At 42.8% G+C, this 11,969-nt stretch overlaps 1 protein-coding gene across 2 annotated transcripts; it reads right to left on the bottom strand.

Annotated features, from left to right (window-relative positions):
• Positions 1 to 6,521: 6,521 nt before the first annotated feature.
• On the bottom strand, positions 6,522 to 11,478 carry zgc:112083 (uncharacterized protein LOC550461 homolog). 2 transcript variants are annotated; one of them, XM_068584121.1, is made up of 10 exons: positions 11,421 to 11,478; positions 10,792 to 10,989; positions 9,829 to 10,055; positions 9,627 to 9,738; positions 9,382 to 9,534; positions 9,212 to 9,286; positions 8,712 to 8,832; positions 8,396 to 8,534; positions 8,185 to 8,309; positions 6,522 to 7,625 (listed from the first exon to the last, which is right to left on the bottom strand). In XM_068584121.1, the coding sequence occupies exons 2-10, from the start codon at positions 10,940 to 10,942 to the stop codon at positions 7,193 to 7,195; spliced, it is 1,536 nt and encodes a 511-aa protein (XP_068440222.1). In that variant the 5' UTR covers positions 10,943 to 10,989; positions 11,421 to 11,478; the 3' UTR covers positions 6,522 to 7,192. The 2 variants fall into 2 exon arrangements, with proteins under 2 accessions (XP_068440222.1, XP_068440221.1); XM_068584120.1 differs by having other exon boundaries at positions 11,143 to 11,470.
• Between the last annotated feature and the right edge of the window lie 491 nt (positions 11,479 to 11,969).

Consider the following 11,969-nt stretch of genomic DNA (forward strand, 5'->3'; position numbering starts at 1 on the left):
ATACATTTATTTTATAAACTGTTGAAAATTAACATGTAAGACTTTCATCCATTCAGAGGTTTTATGGTTCAGTCAAAAATACAGAAATATCAGTTTTTCGATTGAATCTTAAAATGAAAATATGAGCGAACCAAAACTCAAATTCTGAGCTGATTTCAATTTTTACCAAATCATTTTTGTTTTTTCTTTTGAAGACGCAAAAAAACGCACGAAGACGCGTTCACACACACAAAGCAAGAGTTTCTAGAGACCTTTCATTCAGAATAGGATGAACAAACGCAAACATTTGATGAAGTAGACAAAGTTGAGTTTTTATTTTTGAGTCTTTAATAAAGAAAAAGCCTCTGTCTTCTACAGCAGCGCCCTCTAGTGGGGCCGAATGCAACGACATGAAGATCTCAAGCCTGGAACCAATGTTGACCTTGTGTTTGAGTTGTTGAAGGAACCCCAAATTAATTTCAATACTTGTGTTTATTGTATGTGTTTGTTCAGCAAAGTCTTGGGAAGAAAATCTGTATCTGCAAAAAAATCACTTTTAAAAGTTATTTTGATCATAACTATGAACATCCAGCATGATATGAGCCAGATTTTCCAAAAATGCCTCTTGGAGCGGTCAATAAGACACCTTTATGGAAAGATTAGGACCTAAAGGATCAGAAATCTGCAACAAAAATCACAATGAAACAAAGTCTTGTCCTGTTGGGAAGGAGTTTCAGTCAAAAAACTGTGTCATTCGGTTAAAAAATGGAAAAATTACGTATTTTATGCCATAAGATTGTCTAAATGGGGCATGCTGGGACTTAAAATGATGCATGAACACTCCTACTGAGTCACTTATTGGATCAAATCTCAGCCCGTTGTGTAATTCAGCTAAATGTCCTGTAAGGTGTCCTGAGTCAGACGCAGCATTCAGGACCACGAACATCCTCGAATGTCTTTGGCATTTCTGTAAATATAGAAATACCGTCCAGATTGATAATGAGCCAACTAATTTATCAGCAGTTCTTTGTGAATTAAGAATATTTTGGAAACCGTGCGAAACTCCTCCCGCTCCCATTTTAAGTCCCAGCATGCCCCATTCAGACAATCTTTTGGCATGAAATACGGAATTTTTCCATTTTTAAACCGAACGACACAGTTTTTTTTGACTGAAACTCCTGAAACGCTTCGTTTTCTTGTGATTGTTGTTGCAGATTCTGATTCTTTAGGTCATAAACTTTCCAAAAAGGTGTCTTATTGACCGCTCCATGAGGCAATTTTTAGAGAATCTGGCTCACATCATGCTGGATGTTCATAGTTACAATCAAAATATATTTTAAAAGTGATTTTTTTTTTTTTGCAGATATAAAAAAAATTCCCAAGACTTTGCTGAACAAATGATATAGTATTGTAATTAATTTGGGGTCCCTGCGACGACTCAAACACAGGGAAAAGGAGGTCTGGAGACAACATTGGTTCCACAGTTTTCAACGGGTTAAGATGCTAGAAGTTTGGCTCGGTGACCAGTACCACAGCAGCTCCTCGTTGGAGACGCTGCTGCGTCCTGGACCAGGCCTTGGCACACACGCGCATCCGGGTTGTAATGGCTAATGGGTTGTGGCGAGACGAACACGGTTCCTTTAACTCTGCCCGTACTAACATGATTTAGATGGTTAGTGCGAATGGAATTAGCTAATCAAGGAGAACATGTCTTCCCAAAGCCTCATCCAATCACCGTCTTATGTTTCCGTCTAATGGGATCCAATTGAACGGGAGCTTCATTCGTCTCGGGGTGATTCGGGACAAGCTTGAGCCAGATCGCAGAATTCAAAGAATCTGTTTTGAATAATTGAATCAGGGCACCGACACAGCAGAGCTATATTGGGAGTTCATATGTTTGCAGCCAGAAAACTAGATTTTTAGGGGATGAAAAATCGCTCTGCATGTTGTCCATGTGAAACAGGAACACGTGGAGGCGATGCCTTTTGTTTTGAGCAACAACACGGAGCCTTCCTGCTTTTACACTGGTGCTTGCAGATATTACTTATGAAGGTGATCCAATGCTGAATTAATGACGTCACATTTTATTCATATTTTATCAACCCGTCTCTCATTCCTAAAAAGCAAAGGGACAGTGAGGCGTTCACACCTCAGTGTTCTGTAGTTTTGCGTTGAGGAAGCTTAACTTTATATTTTATTTATGTACAACAACAAAACAGCTGTGTCCCAGTTACAGACTACTGAGAGTTTGAAAAAGGGTATGAGCTGGAATTCATTCAATTTTTTGAAGTGGGCTTCAGATGCCTTACAATGCAATACATATATTTAGATATGCAGGCAGACATTATTTAGGGACGTGCGGTGCGTCTCCACACAAACTCCCAGGTCCCAAACTGAATCAGAAGGGTTTAGGGGGCTGAGGCGATTAGTTTAAGCCGTTAGGAGTAGTTAATGGTCTTTCCTGGTGTTAAGTAACACTCAGTGATTGACCAAGAGGCAGCTGACGCTCACAGCAGCGCGGCGCCAGCGGATGGAAGAGGCGTTCAGGGTCTGCAAGGGGACGGGAAACAGGGCTCGCTTTCCTGTTCCTGTTTGCTGGAGGGGCTGGTTGGTGTTCGCTGGATAAAACCCCTCCAACATCAGGACTGTTCACCTTCATCACACAGGTAAGGCACGCGTTGAAAGTAGTAGGACAGGTGTTGCTTAACATGATGCCTGCATTTCACTTTCTAACGTGCTGTACAAGTACAAGGGTTTTTAGTCTTTACAACTTTTAAACACGCTTTAAATGTAATGTAATTGACATTGTCTGTCAAGCAAGGAGGACATGTGAAGTACCTTTTCCCCTCATTGTCGTAATTGTTTCAGCACCACAAGACATAATCATTTTGATCATTAATTAAAAATGTATCTACCAAATGATCAAGACGCTAGGAATCACACATTAATACCCAAAGATATGTCATTTCAGTTATACACGAGTAAGAAAACCAGAAGATATTCACATTTCAGAAGCATCTTTGCTATTTAACTCAAGTCTTACTAATGTTACAAAAGCATCTTTGCAGATCAATGTTATTATAAATAAATAGATTTCATAAATATTCAGATCAGTTGTGTGTCAAACATTAATTAAAGAGTTAACTTCTGACACCCCGAAGCGGTTGAGAATGTAAAAAGGCATCAATACATGTCAGGAAGTTGTAAAGTGTTAAGATTCGTTGGCATAAGATAACCAGCGAGCTGATGCCTCATTCTCTCTGTTTGCGCTCCTAACAAAGAGCTCCTTCATGAGATTAAGAGATTTCTATGGCACGCTGACATGGACGAAATTCAGAGAACACAGGATGTGTAACCTCCAGCTAATCTTGTCTTTGTGAGAAAGGAGGGATCAGACTATGGGATTAGGAGTATTGGAGTTAGGGCGCCACGCAAGACACTGAATTCATATCACGGCCTCTTCCCGAGTTTATATTCAACTCAAACACGCAGCCTATCACATCTCACTCACAGCAGCACTAATCATGTGTCCTTGGAACGGAGGGATCTTGACTTCATTAAATGGATCGGCACACTGGTTACTCAATTGGATTACTGTCTTTAATGCAATCTAACGAGATACTGTCACAGTGCGAAACAAATTTAAAAAAAAATAATAAGCTTGCGAGGCACGATGGAGTTGATAAATTCTGTTCATGTTCATCAATTCATGCTGTTTGTACCTCAACTATAAAAGGTGATCCCAAATCAGGAGAGAGGAGTAAGAGCAGGCCTTCAACCAGCCTCATCCATCCTGGGATCAAAGCAACTGATTAATGTTACATAAGAGATGACCAACCACACTGTGTTACATAAAAACATCACTTTCTATACTGTTTCTCAATAGCAGGGGAGCCGTGTGCCGCTCTAGGAGCTGTGAGGTCACGGCTCATAGTGCATGTGTAACATCCTGTTAGTTATTTTTTTTCTGCCTCGAACATCTCTGCTCTAGACTTCAAGTTACTCCAAGTGAAAAAACGATCGTTTCCTCTGAAAGCTGTCCACTACGCTGTGTTTTTTAAAGGACTCAGAAGTTCATTCAGGGAGATTCAGGATGCCAAAGAGTTCGACCGAGCGACTCAGAAGCTCTTTTGTCCCGGAAGCAGTTCCATTTTTTAATGAACACCTTGAGTTGTGTTTTTTAGATTTAAATGTAGCATCTTTCTCAGTCGGTTGTGCGTCTTGTTGTCTTGTTACATATGGCATTTCCTGCTGTTTGTTCTTGTCATGTGTTTTTTGTCTGTTGTGCACTGTGAACCTCGTCTGCTGTTGTCCGTATGAGTCTGTTGTTGTCTGTGGTGACAAATGAGTTTCCCCACTGGGGATTAATAAAGTTTCTGTCTCTCTGTCTATCTACCGACCAACCATCCTGCTCATGAAGTGACCGCACCATTTCCTCCTCTCTCCACAGTCGCTGATATCCTGCCTCATCGACATCTCACCCGCAGGCCTTCCCTCCCATCCTGGACTCCCCCTCGACCATCCCACCTGGTCCAATGGCTACGCAGGACAGTGACGTAAGGAGGCGCATCACTACATGTGTCGTTAACGTGGTCGTGATGTTGTTCACGACTCCACCAACTCCCACCTGGAGCCACTTCTTTCTTTTACCTCACTGCCACTCAGGCACCAATGATAATGTCCCGTTGTCTCTCCCGTCTCGATGCAGCTCGACGCGCAGCTTCCCGCAGCATCGAGGCCGTCTTTTGCTCCCGTCACCGCCTTCCACAAAGCCACACAGAAGCCCTTCAGGTCCACGGTGAGGGCAATGTGCAAGGATCCAAACTCTCAATACAGCTAAAAGTCGCCCTTCTGTGTCCTTTTAAAACAGAACAAAAGTCAAAGATCAATCAGGGTTGAGAGTTTTGATTAAAAATACATTCAGCGACAAATGTTTTCACTGTTCTTTCAGAAACGAGGAAGATGGGGAGCACAGCACGTCTGCATCGCATGGAAGATCTATTACGACCAACAACACAAAGTAATAACTAACTGCACCCACACTTGAGTTCTGGAAAACAATATTTACATTTTCAGGCATTTTGTGTCCGTTACCACGGCTGAACATGTAGAAAACATCGAGGAAAACAGTTCAAAAGTTTAGAAAAAAATTAAGATTGGTTGTCATTGTGACTTTAATACTTTTGTAACTCATTCCACGACTCACGTTGTCTTACAAACTATTTTTAACAGAAGATGCAGCAAAAACCCAACAGTCTCCAAGGAGAACTCGTACCAGAGTACATTGCTACCGGTCTCCCTGGCACAGTCCAACACAAGGAATCAGGCAAGCCCTCCTGCATGCCCCTGAATATCAACGTGTTTAGAGTCAGCAATGTAGGAAACTCCTTCAGCAACAGCACGCGTGTCCAACTAATGCAGCCGATCTGCTTCTCTTTGGTTTTAGACTCTCCAGCTCTCCATTCCTCTTCTGAGAACACTGACAGGAGGGAACCCAAACAGACAGCAGAACATTTGAGCCACTTCAGCAGAGGTTATCCCTCTGACCTTCACACGTCTTCACCTGCGTCTCGCCTCCGCCATCAGACTGAGAGGGAGAAACCAGAACGGACCCCGAGCCGCTGGAAAGAGAGGCTCAATGGAGAGGAGAAACGGGTCGAACCCACGGATCATTTACCTCCCGGAGACGAACCCTGGGTCGGAGCGACGACTCCTGACCTCGACTGCAGACGCGGCGGCTCGCTCGACAGGAAAAGGAAGCGCGAGTGCGACAGCTCCACCAAGGGGAAGATGGTGAAGCAGGAGACCGTAGAGGACCAGTTTGATCCCTCAAAGACTCTGTACACTGATCCGTCTCCGTTCAGTACAACTCGCACACATCCATCTTCACACCCCGTGCCGGTGCAAGATTTGATCAGTGGCGTGTCGGCCGTGTACTCTAACAGCAGCACATGTAATGTGATGAGAACACCGGGGGGGCTCCTCTCTTACCCAGGAGCTGACATGCAGCCCTACCACACGGCTTCATGGGAGCCAATGTGGGACATTATGGATCTCCACTCCAGACAAAACGTCTTGAAAGACTATTCATTGAATACCTGCAAAGCAATCAGGATACCTGGTGCAGCACGGAGGCCGAAAGAGGCTTTTCATTCTTTCTTTACGCCACCTCTTTATCTCCCTCTTGCGTTACTGCAGCAGGAGACGGTGTACCTGAGGAGGAGGGAGTTTCTACACTCCAGTCACGAGAACTGTCATCTCCACCATGCTGACTACCGGGCAGCGTCCTACCTGGAGCCCTGAGTCTCCAGCCCGAAGTAAAAGAAGAGCAGCAGTGTGTGTGAAGCTCGCTGGTCTTTCTGGTCGGTGCATTAATGCAATGGAGCTCCACATGGAAGAAGTATAAACAAAATATAATGTATGGACTAGAACAGCTTTAATTAGACACAAAGACTCTTAGTAAAGCATTGTGGTGTTGGAATATTACATCAATTTCTTGGTTTGATTTTGACAACTGTACAGTTAAACTTGCATTTCATTGATTCCCTTTTGTCCAATAGTTGTTTTAATTAAATATATTAAGACGTACGTGCTTGCTCTGTTTTTTAAAGAAAAATTCAGGTGATAACAATGTTTATGTCTAGATGAAGAAGAACGTTACAAAACTATTTATAAATCTGCAAATTTAACATGTATTGCAGCTGGTTAAGAGTTGATGGCGTCCTTGCTCTCTCACAGGATCAAAAGTCCAGTTTGTAACAATAAAATGAAACGACTTTCCAAGACTACTTTAAAAAAATGTCTTCCGAATTCTTTTGTCAGTCGACATCATGGAAATATGAAAACAATGGGACATGGTGTGTAAAGAACGCGTGGAACAACACTACAAAGAACTGGGAGTGCTTTTAATGTAAGCTTCATTAGAAACATTAACAGGATTAACAGCCAATCCCATAGAGGGGAGACGTCACAAAGCCAATCTGAGGCGTAAGAGTTAATAAGCGCTGCTATAATAAAAAGATGGTCTTCAAAATTAGTGCAAACAACCATTTCAATGTCCAACCACTCAGAAAACACTGGAGACCATAAAAAAAAGGCTTTGGCTTGAAAAAACAAGTCTCCACTGGTGGCTTCACACAGTAACACACACTACAAGAGACAAACCAATGTCATTGCATAACAGCTCCACGAGCTGCAGTGCAGCATGCGGGGCTCACACCACATCCATGCCCAAGCCCCTCGCAACCTCCGTCAGGGCCTGGACCGCTCCGGACGTCCCGCTGCCGTCGCAGTCCTCCTGAGATAATCCTCCAGGCTCCTCCTCGATGTGGGGGATGGTGCTCATGACACAGTAGACGGGAGAGTCGCTGCCTCTGGGGCTGGGCTGAGCCGAAGCGTCCTCGGCTCCGGAGAGCTCCGAGGAGTACGAGGACGAGGAGCTGGAGGAGGGCGAGGAGGATCCCGCCGGAGAGCTCCGGCCGCTCTCCGGCGTCACCGCGGCCCTCTTGTTCCGGATGCTGCTTCTCTGACTTTTCCGGAGGCTCTGCGGCTTCTTGGCCATGTTCTTCATGATCTCCTTCGTCACCTCCACGGTCTCAAACCGCACCATGTTCACTTTTTGGAAGCCGTCGACATCCTTTCTGTATCTGTGAAGAAAGCACATGGAACCACCGCATATAAATATCTTGTTTATTCTTATTTCCGTCTTTGCTAATAATTACTTGGATGAGCGTCACACCAGGACGCTGCGTCTGCTGCACCCGTTTGTTTCAAAACAAAATTTCAACGACTTCAACCATCGCAACCTGAAGAGCGTCCTCTTAAAATATCATCAACACGTTGCAATGTATTACCAATACATAGTGTATAAAGATACAATGAGCAATACTGCTATCATATTTATCATAGGACTACTATTATCATATTAATCATGTTTTACATAGCAGTACTATTATCATATTTATCATAGCAATACTATTGTCATATTTTTGTGCAATACTATTGTATCTTTTAAAATCTGTGCCTTCTTTTTTTATTTATTTTTAACCTTAAGTTTATTGTAATTCTGTGTTAGAAGGACAAAGCAAAATAATCTTCTCATTGTACAGAATAACTGTCTTGTATCTGTGCTTATGACAGTAAAACATCTGGAATGAGACCACAGAGCGCTGAGAGAGGATCTACAGTTGTTTCAGAGGTGATCACCTGAAGCGGGAATGTCCAGAGGGCCATTTCAGCTCATGCTTCTTACGAAGGTGAAGAGTGAGCGTGTAACACCACGAGAAGACCTTATCGCAGATGTGGCATTTATATTTGGACATTCCCCCGACCTGTTGGTTGAACATCGTGTCACAACGTTAACAACGAAGCATCACAACCGAATCCGAGAGTACCGCGAGCAAATGATCTGACGAACCTCGTGCACTCGCTTGTAGTGGTGGCTCATGGTTTGAAACGTGTGACAGGAATAGTCACAGCCTTCCACCGTGCAGTGATACACAGCGCCCTCGTTGTGAACCTCAGTGTGCTTTTGTAGATCAGGCTGGTTCTTAAATCTGTGGATGGAGGGAGGGGCGGAAATGATGATAATGAACCTTTAACGGCTAGTTTTAATGTCAAATTTACACGAGGACACAATTTAGAGGTGGTTAACGGTGTCTGACAAACTATTCCTTGATTTAGCAAAAGCAAAGTTGTATAACGGGACATAATCGGCTATTTTGAAGGCCTACCTCTTGTCGCAGAAGTCGCATGGGAAGGGCCGCTCGTCGCAGTGTCGGAACCGGATGTGGATCTTCAAAGCTGCCAACGTGGTGCAGGTCATGTCACAGAAGGGACACTTCACCTGATTCACTGAGAGTTACAGAAAAGGTAATAACTCAATATTATGCTGGCTAAATGGTTCATGAACAACATCAGTGATGCCTCATTCATCTTTTTAACGGCAGATCATATTCACAGTGTCTGATTATCACTAATCAATCCAAGGAATGAGGCATTTTTAAGAAATGGCGTGTTAGAAAATAAGGTGTTACAATTTAAAAAAATCGGAAATGGACCAATGATCAGGACAGGAAATGAGGTATATTAAAAATGTTACTGTTTTCATCAACTTTAAAATAATATAGTGCAATAGGTACGACATCAGGGTGTCATTAAACTGTCAAAAAGACAGAAAAATACATAAAACAATGGAACATATTTAAGATTAAAACTGTAGAAACATGTTTACCGTGCTGACGGACATGATCCCTCAAAAGCCTCTCGCTGGAAAACGCTTTGCCACAATGTTCACAAACCAGCGACTCTGCTCAAATGAGAGAAGTAAACGTACAGACGTCAGCACTCAAACCAACACATTTAGCGCCATCGGCATCCGAGAAAACAAAGAGTCCTTCTCACCTACTGGCTCGGCCTGTCTGTGGAGGTGGTCGAACAGCTTTGTGTTGCTGGAGAACATGCTGCCGCATGTGGGACAAGCCACAAGTCTCTCCTGAGTGTGGCTCCGCATGTGTTCTCGTAAGCGGTATTTGATTTTAAAGAAAGCGTCGCAGCCTGTAATAGAAACATGATGTGTGTGGATGAAGTTAGACATGAAGTTAGAGATACCAGGAGCATCACTTTGCCCTCCTCTCACTCAGTCGTACCTGTCCAGTGGCAGAAGAGAGCCTGCAGCTGTTGCGGAAGAGACTGCGGTTCGGCACTTTCAACATGGTTGTCCACATGTCGGTAGAACCACTCAGGATTGTTAAATGTGCTCTAAATAAAGACAAAAACATGAATTCTGTAATACAGGTGCTTAGTCATTTGATGACAGATGAATAATATTATCTAAAAAGAAATACCTACATCACAGTGCTCCCACTGGCAAACATATCCATCGGATCCTTCAGGAACCAGGTTGTTGCTGTGCAGGCCTTGGTTGCAGCTCGGCAGATCAGGACGGGACTTGAGCAGCTGCGAGCCGACAAACTTGAGCTTCCCGTGGTAGTTGTGGAAGTACGCGTGGACCTCCAGCTCCGCAGGGCTGCCCATGGACAGAAACACACATCCATTCCAGAGACACGCATACTCATCTAAACAAAAGAGAGGGGATGAGTGATTACTGCAAAGAAGAAAGGACCGTTCCTACAGTTCTTTATAAGGTGTAAGACTGGGCCAATAACTGAACATTTCAACTATATTAAGGCATTTTATTTGTAACAAGTCATATGTTTGTGACTCGTAATGTTCCCACTTTCCATGCTGTGTTGAGGAATGTTATATACAAATGTAAATGTTGATTAAATGACTGACAAAATGTAATCTTAACTGAGCCAACACAGAGTAATAGGAGGTATTCTTCTTGTTTCTGGAAATATTTGAACAAGTGTTTGTATGTTTTTAACTGCAATGATTATACCTGTGTCCTCGTATTGTGGTGTATCTATTGTTGTGTTTATTGTTATATGGACCCATGAGCCTGAAATAAAAGGAATATGTAACAAACGTTTCATTTAAAATAATCTCAGAGTGCCGCAGCACCAATAAAGAAAACAAAACAGTTAAAACAAACTATAGGGAAAAAGAAAATGGCGAATATTTTAACCAACTGATGCCAGTAAGCTCAATAAATGTCCTATAAGATGTAAGTTTTTTTCTTGAGTTTGAAGATACTTATCAGTTCAATTTTGCAAAGTTCTCTTGTGCAAAACACATCTCGATCTCAGTAGCATGTACTGACAACACGAGGGCGAGAATGACTGATTTGTTGGATTGATTTTAGGTAACATCTCCCCCACCCTGCTGCACCTCCTCTTCCTCCTTACTCACCCAGCTCCTCTAAGGCATCGTTGTCTCCCAGGTAGTCTTTCAAATGCAAAGACATGTGATCGCTCAGCTCCTCCATGGTGCGGCCCTTGAAGTTGCATGAAGCCCACTCACACACCACCTCAAAATTGTCCAGTCTCTTGGTTGCCATCATGACGGCGATGCCTGTGTGCTCAGCTGCTGCCGCACACAACCAACAACCTACACAGAAAGGCATGTAACAACAGACATTTTGGAAGAGATACAATAGATGTGCATACCGTATAATGCTTTTAAAACATGCTAACTAACTATAACATGTATAAACCGACGTTAGCTTAAGTTAGCTGAGAAGTGGACGAAAAGTATATTTACCAAAACACACGTTTTCTTCCGGACTGTGCTCGTCAACGGAACAAGTAACACGCTAAGTCCAGTTTATTTCACTCTCACTATGTTATATAAGTATAAGTATATTTGAACACGGAAACCGTCACAGGTTCGAGCACCACTTGGTCGGACTATTCCTTCACGTTTTCCATGTGTTAATCTTTTGACATGAACAATAACGTGGCATCTAAATGTGGAAGTTGTCAACACACACAAATGTTTCCGACACTTGCGATACACGAATTTGTGTAGATGCTTCTTACAAGTATTAGTGTCAGTCTGTTATCTGAGCAAATTCTCCTTCCCTCCTTTGAGCTTGTCTGGTTTTGTTTATTTCCGGTCAGCGCGAGCCTCAAAGCGGAAGTTGTTCTTCTTCGTCTGTCTTTTAAAAAGAGACAAAGAACAGTACTGCCCGCTACGGCCGTGGAGTCACTTCCGCAACTGACCATCTAAAAAACGAAAAATAGAAACTATTTAATTTGAGAGATATTGGAAAATGTATCTTAATGTGCGCAGTGACGTGAAACTTGATAATTGAGAGCCTGCCTCTCTTTTGTTTTGCTGTATGAGTGTTGTTAAATCCTTCAATCGTCATTCAATTCAATCATTTGTTGATTATAGTTTTCTGATATGTAACATTCTCTTTGTTTTATTTCATTTGCATGTGGCAAAACGTATCAATGTTGCGCTCTCGCATTTGCCTTGTTGTATTATTAGGTTCTTTGCAAATATTGTGACAATATTAACGGAGATAAGAAGGAAGAGAAAAATAACGACATATTACATGTGCTTTGGACACCTTCAAGTACCGG

This window comes from Clinocottus analis, unplaced genomic scaffold, assembly GCF_023055335.1.
Source record: "Clinocottus analis isolate CAN_PGR_092001 unplaced genomic scaffold, fCliAna1.0.p SCAF_2, whole genome shotgun sequence".
NCBI classification, from domain to species: domain Eukaryota; kingdom Metazoa; phylum Chordata; class Actinopteri; order Perciformes; family Cottidae; genus Clinocottus; species Clinocottus analis.